Raw genomic sequence first — 27833 nt, forward strand, 5'->3', positions numbered from 1 at the left:
TGCAAACACGATTCCACTATTCATATCCACAGTGACTCGTTTATCAAGCTGAGAAAATGAACATAATATGGGAGAAATAGGCTACTTCAGATGTTATGGCAAATTCATCACATTAATTAAAAGCTTCCTTTGATGGCACATTGTGTTTGTAATGTTTGATTTGTACAGTGAACTCCTACACTAAGGTGGACATTTACAGAATGGTGCCAACCATAAGCAACTGGCGAACACATCCGACTGGTTTGTACATTCAACATCCGACATATACTGTACATTCAACTCAGACTGGTAACAGATGCAACAAGTTGTGCCAAATGTTTTTTTAAAACCTTTTTTCTCCCCAGTTTCATGATATCCAATTGGAAGTTACAGTCTTGTCCCATCACTGCAACTCCCGTACGGACTCAGGAGAGGCGAAGATTGAGAGCTGTGCGTCCTCCAAAACACAACCAAGCCACATTGCCTGCTTAACCCAGATGCCAGCCGCACCAATGTATCAGAGAAAACCCTACATCTGGCAACTCTGTCAGCACCCAGCCCGCGACAGGACTCGCTAGAGTGCGTTGGGACAAGGACATCCTGTCCGGCCAAACCCTCCCCTAACCCGGATGACGCTGGGCCAATTGTGCACCGCCTGATGGGTTTCCCGGTCACGGCCAGCTGCGACAGAGCCTGAACTTGAACCAGGATCTCTAGTGGCACAGCCAGCACTGCGATGTAGATGCAGTACCTTAGACCACTGCACCACTCGAGAGGCCCGTGACAATTTACTTGACATAAACATTGTTAGGCATGTAAGATCTCCAGGTTAAGCAAGAGGCCAGAGTATACAGTTTGAAAACCGTCTTTATTTGGAGCAGTGTTGGGATCAGTTGAGAGAGGGAACACAGTGTGTCCATGTGGGTGTGGAAACTGATCTGGGATCAGAACATGCCTTTCCTGTAGCGGTGGATCAGCTCTGAAACGTCTTCTTTACACACCATTATCCAGCCGTCCTCCTGCATGTGGTACACTGGACAAACACACAGACAGTTACACATACATGCATTTAAAAATACATACATTAATTTAAAGCTATTGTTTACATTTTATTTTCCTTTGGCTTCAGCATATAATAAATGGTTATGAGATAAGATTATAATTGAACATTTAGTTCTAACCTCTTTACATGGGATTCACACCTGGAATTTACACACAAACACCTATCTTATGATTCACATGGTCACACAAGAAATTACTAAGTCAAGTCAAATCAAATCAAAATAGTCACAGAATGAGTATAGGTTTAGAACAAGGTCACTCACGGTTGACCACTCCTCCGGAGTAGGCGTCTCTGTGTGTGGCGTGGGTGATACCGCGGCGGCCCAGCTCGTACGCCTCCTCTACCGTCATGTCCTCACGGTAGCCGCTGTCAATCACTCCGTACGCATAGCTGCTACCACAACCAGTAGAGAACATGCGGCCAGAGAGACGTGTGGCGTTGTCATCCACATAGTACAAACCAGGGCCCTGGACAGCAAGACACAAATAAATTGAAACTCATCAACATACGTGACAATTGGAGGCACTCAAACATGTTGGTCCTTCTGTAGCTCAGTTGGTAGAGCATGGCGCTTGTAACGCCAGGGTAGTGGGTTTGATTCCCGGGACCACCCATACGTAGAATGTATGCACACATGACTGTAAGTCACTTTGGATAAAAGTGTCTGCTAAATGGCATATATTATTATTATTACCATAAGGATGAAAACGGAGGCCTTCTAATACACATGCAGGCTCGCGCACACACGCACATACCACATACCACACACACACGCACATACCACACACACACACGCCCATTCCACTCTTCACTCCCACCCACCCTGTACCTTATTGTCCCAGCCAATGATCATGCTGCCCATGGAGAGGCCCATGCCTCTGTAGCCCAGCATCATGTTACACAGAAGCTTAGAGGCTGCAGACACTGAGATCCTCTGCTTGTTCCTCAGTTTGTACAGCCTGAGACACAAAGAGATGGAGGGTCAGTCACTGTATGAGACAAGGCGGTCAGAGTGCTAACACACTGGTTTACCTCCCGATACATTTTAACACCCCAGATACCTAAAGGGTCAAGGCATTAATATGGCTTAGAAGCAGACCAAGAAGACTAAGATAGGGAGAGGGTAACCACAAAGTCAATGGTTGATACCGATATGGTTTTAAGGTGATAACTTCATGTCCCATGCATTTGTTATGTGTGTAAGGAAACTAATTTGTACATTTTCATTTCATCCAACCCATTCCCATAAACTTGACTTACACAGACAGGCATTGATGACTTTGATATTAACACTGTGTAACTGTATAGGGGGACTCAATTCCACAGAGACAAGCTCCAACAGACCTGCACTCCTTAGCCAGCAGTCTTTCCCAGTACTGGCAGTCAGCAGCACTACCAGACATGGTCCCCAGCAGGTAAGGGTTGATCTCTATCACCTTGTTAGCCTCCTTCGACGCTGCAGGGAAAGACAAAGACACGGCAACAGGGTTAGAGAATGGTTGCTTTATGTTTGGTTATAGATGTCGGGGGAACTGAGATGCATTCTACATCTGGTGGTGTCAGAAGTGTCTACGACTGCTTCTGGAACAGAACTCTAATGGACCAACTCAAAGCTGATCACATCAACCTCCCAAGGTAAATCACATCAAAATGGATGTTCTTACAAACACCACTTGTAGAGTTGTTTTAGTACTCACAATACAGTAGGCAGTTATAGAAGTAACAGTATTATGTAAGAGATCCTTTATAGCTTAGATGGTAGAGCATGGTGCTTGTAATGCCAGGGTAGTAAGTTTAATTCCCGGCACCACCCATATGTAAAATGTATGCACAGCATGACTGTAAATCACTTTGCATAAAACTGTCTGCTAAATGTCATATATGAAGTATATATGCTATTACTGGTGTATTACTGTGTATAGGTGTTGTCGGATGAACACAAGAGATTAAAGCTAATTTTCTTAAATTATAAATCTGAACCACATGCACTCAAGACTCCGCAGGGCTGATGGGGTGAAGTGGTTTTGGATTTCAAGGAAAGCTAAACCTTATGGAATATGATGTTTACCAATGTAGCTGCCAGCTGAGGCCCTCGAGTCCACAGCCACAATGACACCATGGCGGAATGTAAAAGCCAGGGTAGTAGTACCATGGTTCAGATCTATGGACACACCACCTTCACGGCTGCATGACTTGAGGAACCCTGAGGGCTAGAGAGAAAGAGAGCAATATAGAGGGGAACTGAGAAATAGATTGATCCAACCATTTAAAAATGAGTGAGACAGCATCTTTAGTCAGCATCTTTTCTGGAGCGTGCGCGCACATGTATGGTTGTGCGTGGCGTGCGTAAAACTGTGCTTGAGGTGAGTTGTGCTTCTCCATTGAACCATGCGTAATTCTATAGTTCACTTCACATATGAATAGTTCACTTCACATATGAATAGTTCACTTCACATATGAATAGTTCACTACATATGAATAGTTCACTTCACATATGAATAGTTCACTTCACATATGAATAGTTCACTTCACATATGAATAGTTCACTTCACATATGAATAGTTCACTTCACATAAGCATCGCAGAAGAAACAGAAACTACGTGCAAATTGAAAGAAGCTTAAAATTGATTTTGGCACATACCCAAGATCACGGTCTCCTTTAACAAACTAATACGAAGACTAATTGATGCATTGATATTCATTTTTTTAAATGGCATGAAATACAATTTCCAATATTTCTTATTAAAAATTAATAGGATACTCACATCCACCCCAACGGGAACAGAAAATTTCTGATTCGGTCGGTCGATAAAATGCCCTACTCCTGTTCCAATAATCTGCCCACGAAGTTCCGAGTGGGATTTATAACCACTTACATCGAAAAGGGCCATACTGATTCAATCAAATATACGAATGTAGGCTCAAATATAACAATATAGGCTCTCTCTTCATTAAATTTTAAAGCAAAAATACAGCCTTACTTCGCTCGGTTGCATCAAGGAAATGTCTTTCCTTACAATGCACACGAAACCGAAAGGGTTTTTAAGGTAACTTCTCATTCGTGATCGTAAAAGTTACCAACACAGCATCTATAGGCTAATGTGTATTTGACAATAGCCTAGCCTAGCCAAGCCTATAGTCATACCGATAAACAAGTGTTCATAGTCTTGGAAGTTTTGCCATAATATATCACAACAATATACAGTAAATTGAGTGTAAATGTATCACACATTTGGCCAATCGCTGAGCATTATTTGTGGCATCGTCGTCAGTAAATATGGACCTCTGTTAAAGAGGTTTCATGTGGTTAACATTATGGTGTATTACGTTTCACAATTTGTTCACTATTTGAAACATTTAAAATATCGAAATCCCCTGGCAGGTATATTCTTCATTGGTGAACCATGGCAAGATGATTAAAACACACCAAAATGAAGATGTGAGAACTGTGTTAAAAGAGAAAGCTAAAAGTGAGGAGGGAAAACTCAAAACATTGTTCATGAAAAAGAATTTGACTTTTTATTCAATCAATCACATATTTCCAATATTTCACCCACTAGCCTAGGCCTACTATACCCTTTCAAAATGTATCACTGACTACAGTTCATTCAACTAAAATCTTTATGTCACAAGGTTTTTATGACTTTGCATTGTAGTGTCACCTAGTAGTCAAGTCTTTACATGATTAAGTGTATTGTATTAATTGATTTTATGTCAGAATATTGTGATAAGCCTCTGTGTGACTGTTTCTTTGTCGTTTGGGAGTGGTCAGGTTCAGGCCGTATCCATCCGCTGGACTGTCTCCTGAACTACCTCCAGCTCCAGGGGGACTATTTTCTCTGTCAAAATAGACGTTGTACCTGGGCGATACTTGTATCTCCTCTGCCTGAGCGAAAGAAAGAGAAACGAGAGAGACAATACCAAAAAGAGAGAGAGAAGATAGAAGATAAATTAATCACTGTTCTGTCAAAGAACAATAGTTTTTGAAAATATGCTGTCTAGACTAATACTAGCAGAAGCTGAGGATGGTGACATAATTTACCTCTTGTCTTTGTACTCTGACTCCTGGTATGGCCTGATGTAGTCTACCCCCTGTTTAGTGATGACACAGATATCTATGTTGTTTCCTGAGCCCAGGTCACTCATGATGCCAGAGTGGATGGCATCCCGGACCAGCTCCTTAGCCTCCTCCATCTAGTAGGACACAGGAATGGGGAGTGAGTGAAGGGACTGGGATGGGGAGGTAGGTCTACAATACATACAGCTTAATGTAAACAAATCTGATGCCTTCTTTATGGGGAGTCCAATGACTTAACTCTTTGGACTTGAACTTCATTGATGCGAAGGCATATCAACTAAATGTATGACAACCCATAGCCTGCCTAAGGAAGTCTCTTACCTCCATATTAGCTTTGAACCTGTCCTCCAGAATCCCCAAAGCAGCCAAGTCACCAGACCCTACACAAAACACAATTCAATGTCAAACACAAATAGGAATCAACTAAATGTAATTATGTAATTATTTGAGTTATTGACTAAAATGGTCCAAACTATAACAGTATATGGTGAATGCGTATGTATGCTTGACACAATAGCAGTCACTCACCCATTGCAAGGTATGGCACATTGTCTATGCTCCCATAGGGCCCCACTTTGTAGAGGTGATTACCAGTGCAGTCCACCCCTCCTAGGATTAGACTGGCCCCTATCTGGCCCCGGTACCTATGAGAGAATTATGAGATAGATTATTAACAAACAAGAATTTCTATTTTGAATCAAATTTATCTGACATGAAAGGCTGTTACATTGCCTATAGTGGTGGTTGAGGTGAGTTTTTTCAACAGACAGTCATGTTTAAAAATGGGCAATCTGCGATTGCTACATCCATTTTTGGACTTTTAAATGAATGATATATACCCATTGATTCTTGAAGAGTGTAACTTATAAATGCCTCATGGGCTTATTAGTTCAACTGTCGTACCCCTATCAGAACCCAAAATAGAAGCATTTTTAACTCCACTGTTTATAAACAATGTATTTGTAAACAAACACTGGAATAGCCTCAAAACATAGGCCTAGATTCAGTCTGTTCAGCTTTAACCAGCGATAACCGACAACAGCATAGCATAGCTTTTGTTTAGGCAATGTCGGAGGTGTAACTGCGTTGGAGCGGTCAAACCCAGAAGTGGTTTGCCGGCGTTATACCTATTATCGCCGACATTATACCTATCCCCAGCATTGCCATAGGATGCACAGAGTCGCAGTAGTAGAAATCCCATGCAGCCGTGTTACAGGTTCGAACATCGGAATGTGTGACGTAATCTACACCTCGATTAGGCTGATAGAAATCCTTATTATTAAAAAAAGAAAAAAAGAAAAAAAAGAAATCCTTATTATTTAGTTGAATGATTTCCAATTTGAGCGTCATTAGTTCTACAGAGCCTACACTTTCTCGTTCTGAACTTGTAACGCAAATGCCGTGGCTTTGTGACAATAAGCACACGAGCAGCCGCTCACCGAATCGTCAGCTCCAGCGCAGTTAAACCTCTGACATCGCCTGAATAAAAACAGTGAAATGTGATTGTTGGTTATCGCAGGTTAACACTGATCTGATTGAATCTAGGCCATGGTAAAAAATATTATAACAACTCACCTCGCAGATGGTCAGTCCTTTCATCCATTGCTTTGTGGATTAATTAATTAATTAACCACCGCTGTAATGGAGAGTGGTAAAGATACACACACGCGCACACACACACACCTGAATAGCATGTCCTGCAGTATGTTTACTGCCATCACGACACGTGGGTTCCTGCCGCTGTTCATAGAAAAGATGGTGAGGTTGGAGGAGAGCAGGTCGGTCGTCTTCTCTGTATCCGCTGCAGTTCCTGCACCACAGCAGCTGAGAGAGGCAGTAGACAGGAGAGAGGGGACAGGAGAACAATGGATGTGCGGGCATGGATATCTCAAATAAAAGGGACAGCCTCCATTTTTATCACTACTCTCCCACTTCTCTTCACTTCTCTCTTACACACACGACAATCAATTCCATTCTAAACATAAGTCACAAATTGACTATCCCTTAAAACAGGTGTAGGCCTACTCACTATATATTGGGGGAGATGTAGTGGATCTTGGCGCACATCTTATCAGCCACCACTTCACCGGAGGTGGCCCGTGTGTCTGCTCCCAGTACCACTCCCTCCTGCACAAACAAGGCCCCAAAGAACATTCCATTTAATACCCAATTGAGTTCAATACATTTTGTCCATCATTATTGTCTTTTTTAAGTCACATATAGACAGGCAAGGATCATGATAAGGTACAGGGAACAAACATGTAAACACAACATGCAACAATTTCAAAGATTGTACTGAGTTACAGTTCATATAAGGAAACCAGTCCATTTAAATAAATTCATTAGGCCCTAATCTATGGATTTCACATGACTGGGAATATAGATATGCATCTGTTGGTCACAGATACCTTAAAGAAAAAGGAGGGGCATGGATCAGAAAACCAGTCAGTATCTGTTGTGACAATAATTTGCCTCATGCAAATTTGCCTCATGCAGCGTCTCCTTCACATAGAGTTGATCAGGCTGTTGATTGTGGCCTGTGTAAGGTTGCCCACTCTTTGTCAATGCCTGTGCGAAGTTGCTGGATATTGGCGGGAACTGGAACATGCTGTGGTACACATTTAACATTACATTTAAGTCATTTAGCAGACGCTCTTATCCAGAGCGACTTACAAATTGGTGCATACACCTTATGGCATCCAGTGGAACAGCCACTTGCATCTAAATCTTTTTTTTTTTTTGAGAAGGGGGGTGAGAAGGATTACTTACCCTTACTTACCCTATCCTAGGTATTCCTTGAAGAGGTGGGGTTTCAGGTGTCTCCGGAAGGTGGTGATTGACTCCGCTGTCCTGGCGTCGTGAGGGAGTTTGTTCCACCATTGGGGGCCAGAGTACACGTCGTAGTACACGTTGGGGGCCAGAGTACACGTCGATCCAGAGCATCCCAAACAAGCTCAATGGGTGACATGTCTGTGAGTATGCAGGCCATGGAAGAACTGGGACATTTTCAGCTTCCAGGAATTGTGTACAGACCCTTGCGACATGGGGCCGTACATTATCATGCTGAAACATGAGGTGATGGCAGTGGATGAATGGCACGACAATGGGCCTCAGGATCTCATCACGGTATCTTTGTGCATTCAAATTTTCATCGATAAAATGTAATTGTGTTCGTTGTCCGTAGCTTATGCCTGTCCATACCATAACCCCACCACCACCATGGGGCACTCTGTTCACAACGTTGACATCAGCAAACCGCTCCCCCACACATCGCCATACACATTATTTACCATCTGCCCGGTACAGTTGAAACCGGGATTCATCTGTGAAAAGCACACTTCTCCAGTGTGCCAATAGCCATCAAAGGTGAGCATTTGCCCACTGAAGTCAGTTATGAAGCCAACCTGCAGTCAGGTCAAGACCCTGGTGAGGACGACGAGCACACAGATGAGCTTCCTGAGATGGCTTCTGACAGTTTGTGGAGAAATTCTTTGGTTGTATAAACCCACAGTTTCATCAGCTGTCAGGGTTGACTGGTCTTAGACAATCCCGCAGGTGAAGAAGCCGGATGTGGAGGTCCTGGGCTGTCGTCGTTACAAGTGGTCTGCAGTTGTGAGGCCATTTGGACATACTGACAAACTCTAAAATGATATTGGAGGTGGCTTATGGTAGAGAAATTAATTTTTAATTATCTGGCAACAGCTCTGGTGGACATTCCTGCAGTCAGCATGCCAATTGCACGCTCCCTCAAAACTTGAGACCTCTGTGGCATTGTGTTGTGTGACAAAACTGCACATTTTAGAGTGGCCTTTTCTTGTCCCCAACATAAGGTGCACCTGTGTAATGATACTGCTGTTTAATCAGCTTCTTGATATACCACATCTGTCAGGTGGATGAAAATGTTCACTAACCGGGATGTAAAACATTTGTGCAGGAAATTTGAGAGAAACTGTTGTTTTGTGCATATGGAACATTTCTGGGATCTTTTATTTCAGCTTATGAAACATGGGACCAACACTTGACATGTTATATTTTTGTTCAGTAGTGCTTGACTTGGGCTTGTGCTCACCAGAGCTGAGTACTGGCACCTCAAATGTTCTACTGCTTGAGCTCCTGTTCCTGTTATAGAATATTATCTCAAAAGTATTGTGGAGCACCTGCACCTAAATATAAGAAGTACCAGCAACCAAAATAAGTACTTGCACCTACAGTATGTCAGTCCAAATATGTCACAATCAAATCTATTATTATTATTAACAAAAAACACAAATATAACTTGAGAAATGCAATGCAAGCACTGGTTCATTATATTATGTTAAATTTACTTAAAATACATGAAATGGGACCACTGAAAATTGGCCCGCTATATGGATCTTCCACTTATTAGAGATGCCTTCCCATTTCAGTGGACATCACTCTCACCTTGCACACTAGTCCAGCTATGGTGGTCCCAGTCTTCATAGGCTTAGGGGTCTTGGTCTGTCCTCCCTCAAGCAGGGCCTCCAGAGCAACATTTCTGTTTGATGAAGATATAGACCAATCAAATACACAATACCAATACAGTGTACCACAAAATCATACAAAGAAAAGCCCTATCTAATGTTGACCAGATCAATAACATTGCAATCAGCTGATTAACACATAGAAGTATGACTTTCATTCAAATAAAATGCAGAAAGAATCAAATGCAGCCTTAAAAATGATTTAGTCTTGCGGGTCTTTTTATAAAACATATTTTCATAGATAATACGAGATTTATTACTTTCACTTTTGACATAGGCTTAGTTTTGATTACGATTTACAAAACAAACTCAATGTTATTATCCTTATAAATAAAAGGAAATCATACATGGCGACGTTCTCGAAATTAAATCCCGATGTAGGTATTTCGAGAACATTTGATAGCGCCATACCTGAAAAGGTTATTTTGCACTCACTTGTAAGATTCTGACTTCCCTTACAACCCTATGCACGTCGCACGAGGTCGCAATATTCTCGATCTGATGTGACCCTACAGTATGTGACTAAGGAACACAGTTTTATCCCTCTTTAATCTGTTTTAATAATGGAACGACACTTAATGGACTCTCAAATCAAAGGAGTTAGCACAGGCGTAAGTAAAACATTTGTTATATTTTGTATCTGATCATGTTATACATTTTCCTAAATTGAAACAGCGATAGCCTACATTTTGGGACCAATTTACCTGAATTTATGAGGATTTTAATTCTAGGTTGCCTTGTTGATTTTGTCATTAATTCATGTCGGTACACTAAATCTGAAATTCATGTAAAACGTTTATACATTTAACTTAATAATAACGTCATATTTTCTGAAGAACAAAGGGCTGAATTTACTTTCGTTTTCGAGTCATTCATCTGCAACTCAAACTCAGGGTAGAAATTAACCTACGTACATGCTCCCAAAATCCCAACTACAGCCCATCCATTGACTATAGACCAAGGGTGTCAAACTCATTTTGCTCTGGGGGCCGCGTTCAGTTTTTAACAAGGTCGGGAGGGCTGCACTGAAAATTGGTTATATTTCTTTTGGTTATAAAAAAATAGTCCTCTAAGCCATCGAATTTCCCATGCTCCCTGTATGAAACTGTATGATTGTAATTAATTTCTACACAATTTCGATTTGGTTTTAGTCATTTTAAAGTATATTGACTTTTTTAACGCAAACCTCCTGGATTGGACCCCCTCACCGGCTGGATGTTTAAAACCCCTCGTATAGACCATATTCATAAGGAGGAAAATGACCTTAGATCAGATATAATAAATGTCATAAATATATTATCATACAAATATATACATTTTATTATATCTTATATTGTAATTGTATGCTCCTCTATCCCCATCTAACTGATTATACAGTGCCTTGCGAAAGTATTCGGCCCCCTTGAACTTTGCGACCTTTTGCCACATTTCAGGCTTCAAACATAAAGATATAAAACTGTATTTTTTGTGAAGAATCAACAACAAGTGAGACACAATCATGAAGTGGAACGACATTTATTGGATATTTCAAACTTTTTAACAAATCAAAAACGGAAAAATTGGGCGTGCAAAAATTCAGCCCCTTTACTTTCAGTGCAGCAAACTCTCTCCAGAAGTTCAGTGAGGATCTCTGAATGATCCAATGTTGACCTAAATGACTAATGATGATAAATACAATCCACCTGTGTGTAATCAAGTCTCCGTATAAATGCACCTGCACTGTGATAGTCTCAGAGGTCCGTTAAAAGCGCAGAGAGCATCATGAAGAACAAGGAACACACCAGGCAGGTCCGAGATACTGTTGTGAAGAAGTATAAAGCCGGATTTGGATACAAAAAGATTTCCCAAGCTTTAAACATCCCAAGGAGCACTGTGCAAGCGATAATATTGAAACGGAAGGAGTATCAGACCACTGCAAATCTACCAAGACCTGGCCGTCCCTCTAAACTTTCAGCTCATACAAGGAGAAGACTGATCAGAGATGCAGCCAAGAGGCCCATGATCACTCTGGATGAACTGCAGAGATCTACAGCTGAGGTGGGAGACTCTGTCCATAGGACAACAATCAGTCGTATATTGCACAAATCTGGCCTTTATGGAAGAGTGGCAAGAAGAAAGCCATTTCTTAAAGATATCTATAAAAGTGTCGTTTAGAGTTTGCCACAAGCCACCTGGGAGACACACCAAACATGTGGAAGAAGGTGCTCTGGTCAGATGAAACCAAAATTGAACTTTTTGGCAACAATGCAAAACGTTATGTTTGGCGTAAAAGCAACACAGCCCATCACCCTGAACACACCATCCCCACTGTCAAACATGGTGGTGGCAGCATCGTGGTTTGGGCCTGCTTTTCTTCAGCAGGGACAGGGAAGATGGTTAAAATTGATGGGAAGATGGATGGAGCCAAATACAGGACCAGGAGTCTGCAAAAGACCTGAGACTGGGACGGAGATTTGTCTTCCAACAAGACAATGATCCAAAACATGAAGCAAAATCTACAATGGAATGGTTCGAAAATAAACATATCCAGGTGTTAGAATGGCCAAGTCAAAGTCCAGACCTGAATCCAATCGAGAATCTGTGGAAAGAACTGAAAACTACTGTTCACAAATGCTCTCCATCCAACCTCACTGAGCTCGAGCTGTTTTGCAAGGAGGAATGGGAAAAAAATTCAGTCTCTCGATGTGCAAAACTGATAGAGACATACCCCAAGCGACTTACAGCTGTAATCGCAGCAAAAGGTGGCGCTACAAAGTATTAACTTAAGGGGCTGAATAATTTTGCACGCCCAATTTTTCAGTTTTTGATTTGTTAAAAGGTTTGAAATATCCAATAAATGTTGTTCCACTTCATGATTGTGTCCCACCTGTTGTTGATTCTTCACAAAAAATACAGTTTTATATCTTTATGTTTGAAGCCTGAAATGTGGCAAAAGGTCGCAAAGTTCAAGGGGGCCGAATACTTTTGCAAGGCACTGTACATGCTCTGCATTTGATCTCATACAGACCACCATCTTGGCGGTGACGTTCAATGGAGGGGTCATCATCGGCTCAGATTCCAGGGCGTCCATTGGAGGGTAACATGCTGACCACACCGCTCATGTTACATGCGCGAGCGTTGCAAAATAAATGTACACATACATGTTATTCAATCATTGCATTCAAACTGCTCACGCGCGTCAACAAATGTCTGCGTAGCCAGGAGCTAAAATAGAACTTGGTTCTATTTGTGACGCTTGACTCTCTGCAAGTCCCGCCTCTCCCATCTCCTCATTGGTTTTTAGGAGCATATACCCACGTGGGTGATTGAAAGATGAACTGAGGTCCACACTCCAGTCCAGTTGGTGGTGGTAATGCACCAAGTTGGTTGCCAACCTCCATATAAAGTCTGAAGAAAAAGAAGAAGACTGAAGGAGGAGCGATTACTAGAAACTAACTTGTGTACCCTTTTATCTGTGGATTATTGGTCGGAGTAGAGGACCTTGTGCATTTCAGGTAAAATAACAACCCAATGTTTATATCCCAGGACAAATCAGCTAACAACAGCAAGGTAGCCATGAATGTTTGATTATTTTCAACCTGGCCCCAATTTAATATAGTTGGTTCAGAATTAGTTTTGATATTTCAACCTGCATGTCCTGATCGCGTCTGGTGTGGATGAACAAAATCAACATGTGCGCAATGGCTCGCGCGCGAAACCGGTCTAGTCAGCCTGTGAGGAGGATCTTCAACACCTATTAACACCTTGCACCAAGTTAATCATATTGCTCCTCCTTTCCTCTAGACATGTCTTTATGATCAAATAAGTCTGTGACACGCAACATATTAAATAAATCAGCCATCACTTATAGCAATATATACATTGGACTGTGTCACCAGGAGTCTGTCTAATGTGTCTCTATCTCCACTTCACCCACAGGTACTACGTGTCCTCTAAGACCATCAACAAGCTGATCCAGGTCCATGACAGGATATTCTGCTGCATCGCCGGCTCCCTGGCAGACGCTCAGGCCGTCACCAAGGCTGCCAAATTCCAGATCTCCTTCCACAGGTATAGACCACCCTTTCCCTGTCTCTGTCCCTGGCCTTGTCTGGATCGACATAGCTCGTGATGATTGATGTCAAACTAATGAAGCTTGACTGATGTGTTATTGATTTGTATTATTATCAGCAATGGGGAGAACTCCATTTCAGAGGTGGTCTTAGTAGTATTGTGCGGCCTACGTTTACATTTTAGTCATTTAGCAGACACTCTTATCCTGAGCAACTTACAGTAGCAATTAGGGTTAAGTGCCATGCTCAAGGGCACATTGACAAAAATGTTTTTACCTAGTCGGCTCGGGATCAAACCAGCGACCTTTCGGTTACTGGTCCGAAGCTCTTAACCGCTAGGCCTCTTGAACTACAATAGACATAGAAACAAACTGTGGAATAATCCTGAAGCTAAATGATGACAACCATGTCTTCTCTGTGTCTGCCCTGTGTGGTAAGTATTCAGATGGAGTCCCCTCCTCTGGTGAAGGCAGCAGCGTCCGTGTTGAAGGAGCTGTGCTACAACAACAAGGAGGAGCTGCAGGCCGGCTTCATCACTGCAGGCTGGGACAGGAAGAAAGGGCCACAGGTGAAGCACTGGGGCATAACATACAGTCAAACAGACCTATAGAATAGAACACACATGATTTCTGACTTATCTCACCTGTAGGTTTACACAGTGGCCCTGGGCGGTATGTTACTCAGTCAGCCGTTCACCATCGGAGGATCAGGCAGCACATACATCTACGGTTACGCCGACGCCAAATACAAACCTGACATGAGCAAAGAGGAGTGCCTGCAGTTTGCTACAAATGGTAAAAGTTGATTTTCCCTTTAGGCTTCCTTGTTTTATCCAAATGGCACTGTTTTTATACAGGATAAAAGACGTCAGATATTGAATTATTTTTCTATTTAAAAAAAAACAAACATATTCCAGTGGAGTGGGACAGGAGAGTGATTGTAGGATGGGTTTGCGATGGCATTATTGGCACTGGAACACAACAGACCTGTTTCCCGAAAATGTGGAAGGATATGGTTCCATACCCATCTCTGCCTGCCATCTGACCTATTTTCCTCTCTTTCCTCCCTCCCCCCCTCTTCTTTTTCTCTTCACCCCACCTAGCTCTTGCCCTGGCTATGGGCAGAGACAATGTCAGCGGGGGTGTGGCACACCTGGTAGTGATCACGGAGGAGGGGGTGGAGCATATTGTCATTCCTGGAGACAAGCTGCCCAAGTTCCACGAGGAGTAGTGACGAGTAGTGACACTTCAATCAGCTGTAACACTCTGAGAGAGGAATTTGAAACCTTCACCCAACCAATCACTGTTGTTCATACTGTACATGCAGCATTTGGTGTTCATAGGCCTAACTATTCACATCAGTTTTGGGACTGTGGTTAGAAATAAAGACTCATGATTTCCAAGAGTCCAATGTGAGAATCTTCTCTGCTCCTGCCTATGTGTTTTCTAATCCATACCGTGTTAATTTTGTTTCTGTGCTTTATATATCTGTTTATCTAATGACCTTTGTATGGAATCAATAAAGTGTGTTTGATTAGAAATGTGTCAATCTGACAGTCCCCGCTATAATTGATAAGGCTATTTCTGAGGGAATTACGCCCCATTTACTTAGAGGCATCATTAGCAATAGATTAGTAAATATGTTCAAATCAAATTTTATTTGTCACATGCGCCGAATACAACAGGTGTAGTAGACCTTACAGTGAAATGCTTACAAGCCTTTAACCAACATTGCAGTTTTAAGAAAAATAAGAGTTAAGAAAATATTTACTAAATAAACATGTGTAAAAAATGTAAATGTAAATAAAAGAGCAACAAAACAATAACAATAGCGAGGGGGTGCCAGTACCGAGTCAATGTACAGGGCTACAGGTTAGTCGAGGTAATTGAGGTAATATACGTAGGTAGGGGTAAAGTGAGCCTGTTATAACTAATGCGTACTTAAACCTGTGTTTACCTGACAGCAACATACATATTATTACAATTAGTAAATATTGGTACAATTTAAAACTGTTATATGAGTGAGAAAGTTACAGGCGCACAACCCAACATGATACCCCCAAGATTTGCTAACCTCTCACCATTACAACAACGGGAGATTATGGTTTTATATGTATGCCTCTGTAACTTTCTCACTCATCATTATTCACGATTCATTCAAGACTATCAGTAATCATGGTAGAATCCACATTTAATGTAGAAGTGTTTAGAAACATATTCTATTATTTAAAATAAAAGTGACTCCATTATTATTATTATTATACATTATTTACCATTCTATTGGGCACAAAATAATCTGAAACACAACCAAAACAAACACCAAATACATCCAACAAGTTTGTAGAATCACAAGCTTGATGTAGCTATTGCGTCCTATGAATATGGGACCACACTACATAATTTTAGACTACTCTACTACAAATATGACTTAATATGTCCCAATACTTCCCCTAAAATGGAGGGGGGACTATGTACACAAAGTGCTGTAATTTCTAAACGGTTCACACGATATGGATGAAAATACCCTTAAATTAAAGCGGAAAGTCTACATTTCAACCTCATAGTCACAGTATAATTTCAAATTCAAAGTGTTGGAGTACAGAGCCAAAACAACAACAAAATATTGTCTCTGACCCTGTACATTTGGAGCTCTGTATGTTTCTTGGAAAATGATTTCAGCCTCTCACTGACAATCTAACTTTCATTTTCATTTTCTTCTGGAAAATGGTGGACCAGACAGAAAGGTATGGCGGCTCCTTTCTCAAATATCTTTAGTAGTTGATTCTAAACACAACATTGTAGTTTAATAGCAATCGTTTGCATATGTCCTAAATGAGGCGTCGTTTGGTTTTAAATTGCATGTTTTCTTTCTCTTTCCATTTCGCGTTGAGTCAATAGGCTTCTCAAACACCGTGCGCACTGAACAGGTATCAACGCGACCAGCCACTTATTATCTATCTAGCGCAAAAATAAAGTGCTTCAAGATGTTAGATGAATCATTAGAGCCAGGGTGGCTATCTGAAGAAGTAAAAACCGGGGTGAGTAATCATTTGATGACATGTATGGAGGTGGAAATTATATCAGTCTATAATGTTAGGGTGTTCATTCTGTTTTTGCTTATTTATTTGTATGAATGTATAAATATAAATCTATTGCCTTTTCCAAACGTGAGTCAGTCTCAACGTGAATTTAGCTGTGTTGAGTCATTCAATTGAGTCATTTAATTATGCGCTCAATACAGTTTGGAATGCGCTTAATCAAAATTGTGTCTGTTTTCCTATCAGACCACCATCATTGCTATTGAGTTTGATGGAGGGGTGGTGCTGGGCTCTGACTCTCGAGTGTCTGCTGGGTAAGTCGCTGTACCAAGTTTTTGAAAGCCAATCATTTACAATGAACATACAAAAAGTGATGGTCCTCCCTAAACCCTCTGTTTTTCCTCCATCCATCCTCCCTCTTCTCTCCATCCCTCACAGGGAGACTGTGGTGAACCGGGTGATGAACAAGCTCTCTCTCCTCCATGACAAGATCTACTGCGCCCTGTCAGGCTCGGCTGCGGACGCCCAGACCATCGCTGAGATGGTTAACTCCCAGCTGGATGTGCACAGGTATTACCCGTGTTACCTGCTGCATGGCTATTTATTGTGGTCGACAATAGCTCTAGTCCTATGTATAACACATTTGGTTGAGTTAAAATGTATGGAAAAGGTTAATAGACCTTCACTGCGCATTTTCTCATGTTCTCATGGGGGTTTACCTTTATACAGTAGATGCAGTCAAACAATTATGCTATTGAGCTTTGGCTTATGTGACTTGTGACCTCTTGAACTCAGCATTGAGGTTGGAGAGGATCCTCAAGTTCGTTCAGCTGCCACTCTGGTGAAAAACATCTCGTACAAATACAAAGAAGAGCTGTCAGCGCATCTCATTGTTGCCGGGTGGGACAAGAGAGGAGGGGGACAGGTCAGTCGCTACATAGAAATGCCACATCTATAAACACTAGTCCCATCTGTATTCATTTCTTTATTGTGCACCTTTTGGAACATTGTCTTGCACCTTGAACATTTAAACTGATGACTGAAGCTCAGAAGAGGTCATTTTAAATTGAACAATTTTGTAAATAGTTTTGAGTGCATGCTTAAATTAACTTTTAGTACAATTAGTAGGGGAGAGCCGGGACAAAAGGTAAAACGGCGTGAAAGTAACACACCCATTTGCTCAGATGAGACAGGAGCTAGAATCAGATAGTGAAATCAGCACGTTACTAATGCAGAGGACGAGCAACCTGCAAAAAAACTGCCCAGTCCAACCAAATTATCAACAAAAAGTAGTTGAGAAATGTAAGTACCCGGACGTGTTTTTCGGTTATAGAGTTGTGTTGAATTTAAGGTTCCAAACAGATGTTGTTTTCTTAAACCCATTTAGTGACTAAATGACAGCACAGGTTTCAAGTAAAATGCTAGCTAGTCTTGGTTGTTAGCCTGGGAGACGTTACAGGAGAGATGGGTGGGACGAATGGAACACAATGTTACCTGATGACCTGGATTAAAATAAAATAACTTTAAGCACAGGCCATTGTCTCTTCTAGTTCATAATGCTTTTATAATGTTATCAAGATATCAACAAGTGACAATGTTTAAAAATGTGATCTGACATCATTAGTATTATGCCTTAATCAATTGACTTGATGGGTCAGCTTCTCAAAAAGCTTTTATCGACCGGCTAGTGGTTAAAAATATTTATCTTTATGATTCTGGGGATCAATTACCTTGTGTTAAGCCATGGAAATGTGATAAGCATGATGAGTTTTCTGTTTGTGAAGAGAATAAAAAAGTTTATTATATCAAGACTCGAGGAGTGCATATGATAAGGGCAGTTGGAGATAACCTGATTGGTAGGGCCACAAAAAAATGTAAATAAAAAAACCTTTATTTAACCAGATAGGCCAGATGGTAATAAACATCTACTACATTCCCATTGAAGTGAGATGAGAAAATGATGGTTAATATCTATTATGTGATCCATTTTAGTCCGATTAATATTGTAAGGCAAAACATTGTGGTTGAGCAACATTGCGATGTTGATGCAATGTTGATTTTCATACATTTAGAACTTGTAGCATGAATTATTATTCAAATCGACACAAATGTATTTATGGCTGATTGTACATTTGTTGAAAGTAACGAGCATTACAAATCAGAAACTTGGAGATGAGACAGCTATTGTGCACTTCTCGCCAGGTGTTACTTCCGTCCCAAGGCTGTGTTACTCCCGCCCCGCCAGCAGGTACAAAAGTAACGTTGCGGTAGTTCTGTTGCCGGCCTATTTCATGTCAATTAATTTACCCTAGAAATTAAATTACAGTTGCTAATGGTAGAGGACATATAGAAATTGAATTGTCATGAAATATGATCTCTAGCTCTATCGATCCGAGTAATTAGGAAAAGTCCTAAAAGTGTTACTTTCGTTCTGGTTCTCCCCTACATAATCAAACTCACAGTTGTTCACTAATTTGCATAGTATTTTTCCTACTTCAGAGTTTGCAAGGTTACTGTGCTCAAGCATTCCCCACCCATTTCCCCCTCCCAGGTGTATGTGACCCTGAATGGCCTTTTGTCCAGACAACCCTTTGCGGTCGGCGGCTCTGGAAGCTCCTACGTCTATGGGTTTGTTGATGCAGAGTACCGGAAGGCCATGAGCAAAGAGGACTGCCAACAGTTTGTTGTCAACAGTGAGTGACGTTGCACTTTTAAAATACTTATATGTATTGATATACCTGTATGACCTAAACAGCATGAATTAGACGCTATTAAGATGTTGTGTCATTTGTCAATAATATACTCTCCCTCTTTCTTCATATCTCCTCTCGCTTAGCACTTTCATTGGCTATGAGTCGAGATGGTTCCAGCGGAGGTGTGGCCTACCTTGTCACTATCGATGAAAAGGGTGCAGAGGAGAAATGCATTCTGGGCAATGAGTTGCCTACTTTTTATGATCAGTGAAAACTGGGTTGTGAAAACAGTAACACTCAAGTTGTTGTAGTTATGAAACAGTGAATGAACATATGGCCACCATACGAACAAACAGTACTATTCTTCAATCTACACAGGAAATATAATGTTTGGATAGGGGTATGAATCATGCTGGCACAATGTTAAATATTCTCATCCCCACATCACTACACATACCATTTCAAAATTATTCATAATAGTTAAGCCCTCTGTTGAAGACACTGATTTTATTTTGGGTAGCTGGGGACCTCATGCTGGACTGTGTCTTTGGGTGATTCACAAGTCAATAAACCATCTCTCAATTAAACTTTCCTTGGATATTTCTCTGTATATTTTTTTCAATTGACTTGTTAATTGTTTACTCCATGTGTAACTCTGTGTTGTCTGCTCACACTGCTATGCTTTATCTTGGCCAGGTCGCAGTTGCAAATGAGAACTTGTTCTCAACTAGCCTACCTGGTTAAATAAAGGTGAAATAAATCAAAATAATTAAAAAATCCCAAAACAACTATTCAAGAAGTTTTCTGCCATCATCAAAAGTTATGGTAATATTTGCTATTATCCGTATAAGCCATGCACAGGTAAGGCCATGGAAATATTTGTAGCAAATTGTATTCAGTTTAGGTGATCATGAGTCAGTCATCAGTTACCAAGTGGATATGAAGCCAGAAGGTTTCATTTATCAACTCATTGTTGACTTTTCTGTTAATTAAAAATGGGACATTTAGGGTCTAGTCTATGACAGACCTACATTAACCTACTTAGGGTCTCCTAGTTAGTGGTCAAGATCAAATAATAGACAATAAATCAGCCAAAACTACGGTGTTAATCAGGTCACAGACATGGCCAAGTATATCTGTGGACTGTGGGAACTGTTACCTCACCTGAACACCAAATTGCGCCAAAATGGGGAGCGCTCAAGAGACCACATGTATACACTCTTCTATTTTTTTATATTCCAAATGGGTTCTTCGGTTGTTCCCATAGGATAACCCTTTTTTCCAGGTATATCCTTTTTTGGTCCCAGGAAGAACCCTCTGTGGAAAGGAATCTACATGCAACCCAAAATGGTTTTACCTGGAACCTAAAAAGGTTCTTAGAAGGGTTTTCTTATGGGGAGAGTCCTTTTAGATTATAGATCACACTTTTTTTAAGAGTGTAGGATAAAGCTAAGTGTGCGAGCATTATTGTCTGGCATTTATTATGGCACAGAATACAAGCTAAATGGAAAAGTGCATAATATTGTGGAATAGAATTCCCCCTCTGGTTAGGGCATATCGGAAATTGAAACTGAAACTAAAACGTAGCCTCTGAAAACAACTGAAAAAGTTATTTCAGAGGAAAGGATCTTCACGAATTCGGGGACTTGCCATCTCTCACCTTTTAATTCATAGGTTATAGATTAAAACACATTTTAGACTATAAAAATGATGCTTAGAACGTGCGCGTTCGCTGTGGCTGTAGGTCTATGCATTGACATAACCACATTTTGCGCACCGGGTTTTGGCGAATCTATTTCCAAAACTGGACCAATAACATTTGCTACTTTCGGAAATGTGGTACGTCTATGGGTTGTATCGGGGATTCGATTAGTTCTACTACTCGGTTTATCGCTACTCACACTAGGATCGATAAAACCCGTATTCAAGCGTTGGTTAGCGGTGCACTGTTTCCTTGCCCCGGTCTATGACACAGGGCGACTGATGCTGTATGGAGGTTCACCGGAGAGCGCGTGTGGATCGTTGGGGGGTCCAAGTTTGTGGCCATTGTGTACCGCGGCAGCAGCTGCAGCAGCCTTATTTTGGGAGACAACCTTCCCTGACAGCAATGGAGAAAGCAACGGGAAACAGAAGACGCAGAAGGCACGAGTGCTGTTCATGAGAGTCCTCATCTTCTACAGACCTGACATCCTCCTTTTGGTTGGGGCGTTTATATTCCTGTCACTGGCTGTCCTTTGTAAGTATTTCATTGTTGTTTTGAGAAAATTACTGAGTATTATATGATGATGGTGAGTATGATGAAGATGGTGATTATGAAGATTTCAATGATAATGATGGTGGTGGTGGTGGTGTGTGTTTTCAGGTGAGATGTTCATCCCATTCTACACTGGAAAGGTGATTGACATCTTGGGTACCCAGTACAAGTGGAATAACTTTCTCACAGCTATCATCCTTATGGGGCTTTACTCTTTGGGAAGGTAAGTTGATACAGCAGTATATACAGTCTCCTGTTAATATCGCACATTCCACGTTGTACGTTGTATTGTTTCAAAATGTTGCTGATTGAAGACGCCGACTTCTCTGCTGCAATGTGAACATCAGATTGATTATTCCAACACACCAATAGCTTAATATGTCTGTTTGTTGCAGCTCTTTCAGTGCTGGCTGTCGTGGTGGCCTCTTCATGTGTGCCATCAACAGCTTCACCTGCAGAATGAAAGTGAAGCTGTTTGGGGCCCTGGTGAAGCAGGAGATTGGCTTCTTTGAGACCATCAAGACAGGTAGAGACACGTTAATGATTCCAAACATCTTATGGTGGTGATCCGAAAGTATGATCAGCGTGCAATCTGTTTTCCTACTGGATCAAGTGGAAACCTTGTTTGTTTATTATATTTCCACTGTAGCTAAAATGCACATTCTATGGAACTTTCGTTGTCATTCAATAGACTGTCCTCTGGTGCGTGGCAGAATATCTCTTGAACCCACCGCCAGTTTGTTCTTCTATGCTCCTTGGTTATTCGACGACGTTAAAACAATTTGCTTTCACCTCTGAACTCTCGTAGGTGACATCACGTCCAGGCTGTCCACAGACACAACCCTGATGGCCCGGGCGGTGGCCCTAAATGTCAATGTCCTCCTGAGGACCCTCATTAAGACCGTGGGTATGCTGTCGCTCATGATGAGCCTGTCCTGGAAGCTCACTCTGCTCATGCTGATGGAGACGCCCGTCACCGGCCTGTTGCAAAGTGTCCATGACAACTATTACCTGGTATAGTACAGTCGTTTGTGTCCAGAACAGAAGGTCCGGGAAATGATCTATTGGTGCCTGCAGACCCTGAAATTATTAGCTGAAATCGTTATACATTTTTTTTTGTGAATATACAGTACATGAGATGGTGACTGCTAAATGTACTGGGTAACTGTATAAAATAGAGTCTAGTAAATGTTATTGAGGATTGATTGTTCCTCAGAGGCTCTCTAAGGAGGTGCAGGACTCTATAGCCAGGGCGAACGAGGCAGCGGGGGAAACAGTTGGCGGAATCCGGACCGTACGAAGCTTCAAAACTGAGCAGCATGAGGCTGGTCGCTATAACGACAGGTTGATGGACACCCACAATCTCAAGACCAGGCGGGACACCGTCATGGCAGTCTACCTGCTCCTGAGAAGAGTGAGTATGCAGGGATCACTCCCTGTCCCCTTATGCTCAGAAGACTTAAATGCTTCTTATTTGATCAAGAATAAGGCAAACTGCCGGTCAACAGTTCTTGTGATCTTCTGTGCGCGTACTGTGTATTTGTGTGTTACAGCTAACAGCGCTGGTGATGCAGGTGGCCATGCTGTACTATGGCAGACTGTTTATTCAGCGAGGTCAGATGAGCACTGGCAACCTGGTCTCTTTCATCCTCTACCAGTCTGATCTGGCAGACAATATCAGGGTATGCTAATGCTACTTTATCTATGTGTCTAAGCCCCAGCGAGGCAAATGTCTTATCAACAACCATTAATGTTCCATCGACCATTAAGAGGTGAATAAATATTACAAGTTTAATGGCAGTGCATTTATTACTAAGTACATCATGTAAAAGTTGCTATAGAGATGAGAAATATCAATGTTCGGGAATACAAAACACATATTTTTAATAGTGTAGAAACTGTTAGTCCAAAGACCAACATGTATTGAGTTACGATGACACAATTCTGTACAATAAATCTGCCCTCTGCCCTATCAGACTTTGATTTACATTTTTGGCGACATGCTGAATTCAGTGGGGGCAGCTGGTAAGGTGTTTGAGTACCTGGACAGAGAGCCCCAGGTCAGCACCAAGGGGACACTCCAACCAGAGACTTTGACTGGACACGTCCAGTTCCACAACCTCTCCTTCTCCTACCCCACCCGCCAGGAACGCAAAGTACTGCAGGTAAAGCTTGCCTGGGAGGAAGTTGGAACAAGAGGCAGTTTCGTCATCACCACATGTTTGCCTTTCCTTGTGCCATTGCTGAGGTAGTGTGTCATTGGCTCTCTGCTTGTGTTAGGGCTTCTCTCTGGAGCTGAGGCCGGGTCAGCTGACTGCTCTGGTGGGGCCGTCAGGAGGGGGGAAGAGCACCTGTGTCAGTCTGCTGGAGAGGTTCTACCAGCCTCAGCAGGGAGAGATCCTATTAGACGGACTGCCACTGCAGAGCTACCAGCACCACTACCTACACAGGAAGGTAATATAGACAGCAACCAGCACCACTAGTAACACACCTGAACAGCAAAGTAATACAGCTACTCTTACACAGATATTGGCATTTTTACATGTCTAGAGAGCACAGGAAGATAACTGTAGCATGCCGCATTGTCTACCAACATCATTCCCTATTAGAAATCTTTGAAGAAGAAGAAACATTGCATTACATTTGATGGGATGATTGGTGATAAAGTTTTTCCCTGCTTGGGTTTTCCCTCTACCAGATAGCCATGGTAGGCCAGGAGCCTGTTCTGTTCTCTGGGTCCGTCAAGGACAACATTGCCTACGGCCTGGCAGACTGCTCTATGGACAGGGTACAGGAAGCTGCTCGCAGAGCCAACGCCCACAGCTTCATCAGCCAACTGGAGAAGGGTTACGACACAGGTACACTGGCCCATGATCAATTACAAATAGGAATATTCTATATATATCATCGCTGGATGACCACAAGGAGAGACTCGAGAAATGTATTGTCTCTCTGTCCATCTATTAGATGTAGGAGAGCGGGGTGGTCAGCTGTCCGGCGGTGAGAAGCAGCGTATCGCCATCGCCAGAGCTCTGATCAGAGAACCACAGGTCCTCATCCTGGACGAGGTCACCAGCGCACTGGACACGGAGAGCGAACACATGGTACGGCATCCCTCCTCACATGAACCATATAGCTTTAGCCTTCCATCGTTCATACTCTCAATATGGTTATTGCTAGTAGTTTCAAATACGTACTACCTATGACATTCTCTGTAGGGTTATCGCTAGTTAGTGGTTTCACACATCTGTTATCGCTGTCTCAGGTCCAGGAGGCCCTGGCTAGCTGCCCCTCCCAGACCCTGCTGGTGATCGCTCACAGGCTGAAGACCATTGAGAGGGCAGATCAGATCATTCTGATTGACCAGGGGACTGTACAGGAGCAGGGCACTCACCAGGAGTTGATGGACAGGAAGGGGAGCTACTACAAACTAAGAGAGAGACTGTTCACCGAAGACGACGTGCCACATTGACAAAATAATGCTACTGTTTGAACTGTAAATAGTGATGTCATTTTCTCACTCTGACCAATACTCACTACCTCCTAATATACTGTAAACCACATGTACAGTACATCAAATTTATGTAAATATTGAATATAGTTAGATTTAGGGGTTTCTTAAGAGATGGACACTTCTGTTGGTGCCATTTTGTTATCTTGTATGAGTGGTTTTGATTTTATTTTATTGTATTGTATTCTTCTATTCTATTTCTTAATGTTTGAATAATGCATAGAGGGACAGTGAGTGACCCATGTTATAAAAAGGTTTATGATGTTCTGGAGCAAAAGTCTATTACGTTGCCTACCCAAGAGAATAAATCATCTATTAAACATTTAAATCTTTTGCTAAACCACATCATTTGATCTGACACTTGTTTTACATTTCCTGTACACATCCATACCCATCGTTGTGAATGCTGTTGTCTTTAGTGTTTTATCGGTGCAACAGACTTGTCTGCAGCCATTTTTGTGGTGAAGTGTAGCCAAAAGCAATGTTTGCCGGTATGTTTTATTGTGCATGAGCTTTTGTCTTACTTTTTAGTGTTGTCTGGTCCACTTGAATGTGTACATGAGCACATTTGATTGGGGTACGGAATAATTGTTATTTTATCACACAGAGCACTAAGTCTTGGAAAGTCCCTGGAGAACCGTCCCTTGTTCTTTGCCAATGTTTTTGGCAGTCTGCCTGTCTGCACTACGGCTAAAGCCACAACAACATGTCAGTGCTCCAACACCCCCTACCGGAGAACAATAACACATAGACACAGACCTCAAGAGAGATACTGGCACCCATTTTAACGACCAGATCTGACTAGTGCACATCACCATGACATGGCGGCAGTCGAGTGTCATACTAATAGTGAGAGTTTCTTTTGGAGAATCCTTAACACTGATCAGGAGGAAAAAAACACTGCTACAATGTGTCTTGCAGGTGTTTTGAAGTATTCACTTGGTCAGTGTCTTGTGAGTTTTCTGCTCACCTTTACTGTTTGTGCATCTGCAGCACTGGTGCAGACATACATCATCTAGTCATCCAAATCCTCAACTCAATCAAAGTATTGATAAGAAGTGCGTAAATATGTTTATTTTGGGGCTGCTATGATTTGAACACACATTTGTGAGATAAGTGTCATGTGGCAACATTCATCAACTCTATTATTTTCCCAGTAGAAGTTTGCATTGTCAGTTCGACATATACAGTATATTTTCCTGTCCCTTTAGGTTGGTGACATATCAACAACAATCCACCTACCCACTGCCAACGGATACCGATAAGAAGGGATGGAGGGAGAGCACAAAGGTGAAAATACCAGCGGCCATCTCATCTCAAGACCTTCTGGCATCACAAAATGGCCGACAATAACTTGATATGTCTGGGTGAAGCGGCAATTGTGCAACCACTCCATGCCAAATCAGTTGGCTTGCAATCCCGCCACGTTGCAAGTACTTTCGGCCTTTGCTTTCACTTTCATTTCAGTATACTTCACCAAGCAAAACAAGCCAACACCAAATCCTGTGTCTTGTGACTGCTATTTAGTCTTTGATACTCAATGCTGCTGTTAAACAAGGACGCTGGCTGACGTATAATATTTTACTAAAATATGTGCCACTCCATTTAGCATAGGTTACTTTACGTTAGGTAACATTACATTGACTTACCAATGCAATAGCGGTCGTACAATATAAAACTAATTGTAGGACGTATAGTATCGTATGTCTGGCTTGATTTTGACCCGTTTAGTATGATATATTACGTTCAACAGCTTTAGTCTGATCTGATATGTTCAACTGCTTTAGTATGATATGCTATGTTCTGTTAGGATTTAAGGTTAGGAGTTATGTTAAAGGGTTAGGGGACGTGCAAGTAGTTGCAAAGTAGCTAAAAAGTAGTAAGCAGTTGCAAAAGTTGACCGTGATGAGATTTGAATAAGCAACCTTTGGGTTGGTCGACGTTTGCATAACACCACCCTCCTTTAGTTTTTTTCCTTAAGTAACCTACTGTCTGAAGAATTGTAACATTTGCCTAGAACTAACGCTGCAGATAGCAATACTGGGTGATTTGAAAAGCCATAGTCATTGGTGAGATTTTGGGGCTGCTTCTTGGCAATTGGGGCTGGATTTCTTGGCAATGTCTCACATGGAATAGCCTTCATTTCTCAGAACAAGAATAGACTGACGAGTTTCAGAAGAAAGGTCTTTGTTTCTGGCCATATTGAGCCTGTAATCGAACCCACAAATGCTGATGATCCAGATACTCAACTAGTCTAAGAAGGCCAGTTTTATTGCTTATTTAAATCAGCAAAACAGTTTTCAGCTGTGCTAACATAATTGCAAAAGGGTTTTCTAATGACCAATTAGCCTTTTAAAATTATAAACTTGGATAAGCTAACACAACGTGCCATTGGAACACAGGAGTGATGGTTGCTGATAATGGGCCTCTGTACGCCTATGTAGATATTCCATTAAAAATCAGCCGTTTCCAGCTACAATAGCCATTTACAACATTAACGATGTCTACACTGTATTTCGGATCAATTTGATGTTATTTTAATGGACATAAAATGTGCTTTTCTTTCAAAAACACATTTCTAAGTGACCCCAAACTTTTGAAAGGTAGTGTATATTATTTTACACTAATACAATTGCTAAAAGAAATATATATTTTTTAACAAC

The 27833-nt window shown here is 41.6% G+C and overlaps 5 protein-coding genes across 5 annotated transcripts; 3 read left to right on the forward strand and 2 right to left on the reverse strand.

Annotated features, from left to right (window-relative positions):
* Positions 1-828: 828 nt before the first annotated feature.
* LOC118398948 (proteasome subunit beta type-8-like) lies at positions 829-4237 on the reverse strand. Its single transcript, XM_052472031.1, has 6 exons — positions 3809-4237; positions 3111-3252; positions 2387-2498; positions 1872-2001; positions 1305-1509; positions 829-1012 (listed from the first exon to the last, which is right to left on the reverse strand). Exons 1-6 carry the CDS (start codon positions 3932-3934, stop codon positions 924-926), a joined length of 804 nt encoding a protein of 267 aa, XP_052327991.1. The 5' UTR covers positions 3935-4237; the 3' UTR covers positions 829-923.
* A 305-nt stretch (positions 4238-4542) lies between these two features.
* On the reverse strand, positions 4543-10032 carry LOC118399305 (proteasome subunit beta type-7-like). The gene is made up of 8 exons (XM_052471835.1): positions 9971-10032; positions 9544-9637; positions 7151-7248; positions 6805-6945; positions 5650-5765; positions 5443-5501; positions 5086-5237; positions 4543-4929 (listed from the first exon to the last, which is right to left on the reverse strand). The coding sequence occupies exons 1-8, from the start codon at positions 10030-10032 to the stop codon at positions 4818-4820; spliced, it is 834 nt and encodes a 277-aa protein (XP_052327795.1). The 3' UTR covers positions 4543-4817.
* Positions 10033-10071: 39 nt separating this feature from the next.
* On the forward strand, positions 10072-15219 carry LOC118399306 (proteasome subunit beta type-6-B like protein-like). The gene is made up of 6 exons (XM_052472032.1): positions 10072-10234; positions 12629-12699; positions 13542-13673; positions 14114-14243; positions 14325-14469; positions 14778-15219. The coding sequence occupies exons 1-6, from the start codon at positions 10187-10189 to the stop codon at positions 14903-14905; spliced, it is 654 nt and encodes a 217-aa protein (XP_052327992.1). The 5' UTR covers positions 10072-10186; the 3' UTR covers positions 14906-15219.
* A 1036-nt stretch (positions 15220-16255) lies between these two features.
* On the forward strand, positions 16256-19997 carry LOC118399307 (proteasome subunit beta type-9-like). Its single transcript, XM_035795293.2, has 7 exons — positions 16256-16418; positions 16573-16712; positions 16959-17026; positions 17151-17282; positions 17508-17637; positions 19264-19405; positions 19549-19997. Exons 2-7 carry the CDS (start codon positions 16659-16661, stop codon positions 19674-19676), a joined length of 654 nt encoding a protein of 217 aa, XP_035651186.1. The 5' UTR covers positions 16256-16418; positions 16573-16658; the 3' UTR covers positions 19677-19997.
* Positions 19998-20772: 775 nt separating this feature from the next.
* On the forward strand, positions 20773-25498 carry LOC118399308 (antigen peptide transporter 2-like). The gene is made up of 11 exons (XM_035795294.2): positions 20773-21641; positions 21768-21882; positions 22055-22185; positions 22468-22673; positions 22876-23073; positions 23213-23341; positions 23636-23824; positions 23940-24113; positions 24358-24517; positions 24627-24763; positions 24925-25498. Exons 1-11 carry the CDS (start codon positions 21113-21115, stop codon positions 25129-25131), a joined length of 2175 nt encoding a protein of 724 aa, XP_035651187.2. The 5' UTR covers positions 20773-21112; the 3' UTR covers positions 25132-25498.
* The last annotated feature ends 2335 nt before the right edge of the window (positions 25499-27833 follow it).

Source organism: Oncorhynchus keta, chromosome 20 (assembly GCF_023373465.1).
Source record: "Oncorhynchus keta strain PuntledgeMale-10-30-2019 chromosome 20, Oket_V2, whole genome shotgun sequence".
NCBI lineage: Eukaryota > Metazoa > Chordata > Actinopteri > Salmoniformes > Salmonidae > Oncorhynchus > Oncorhynchus keta.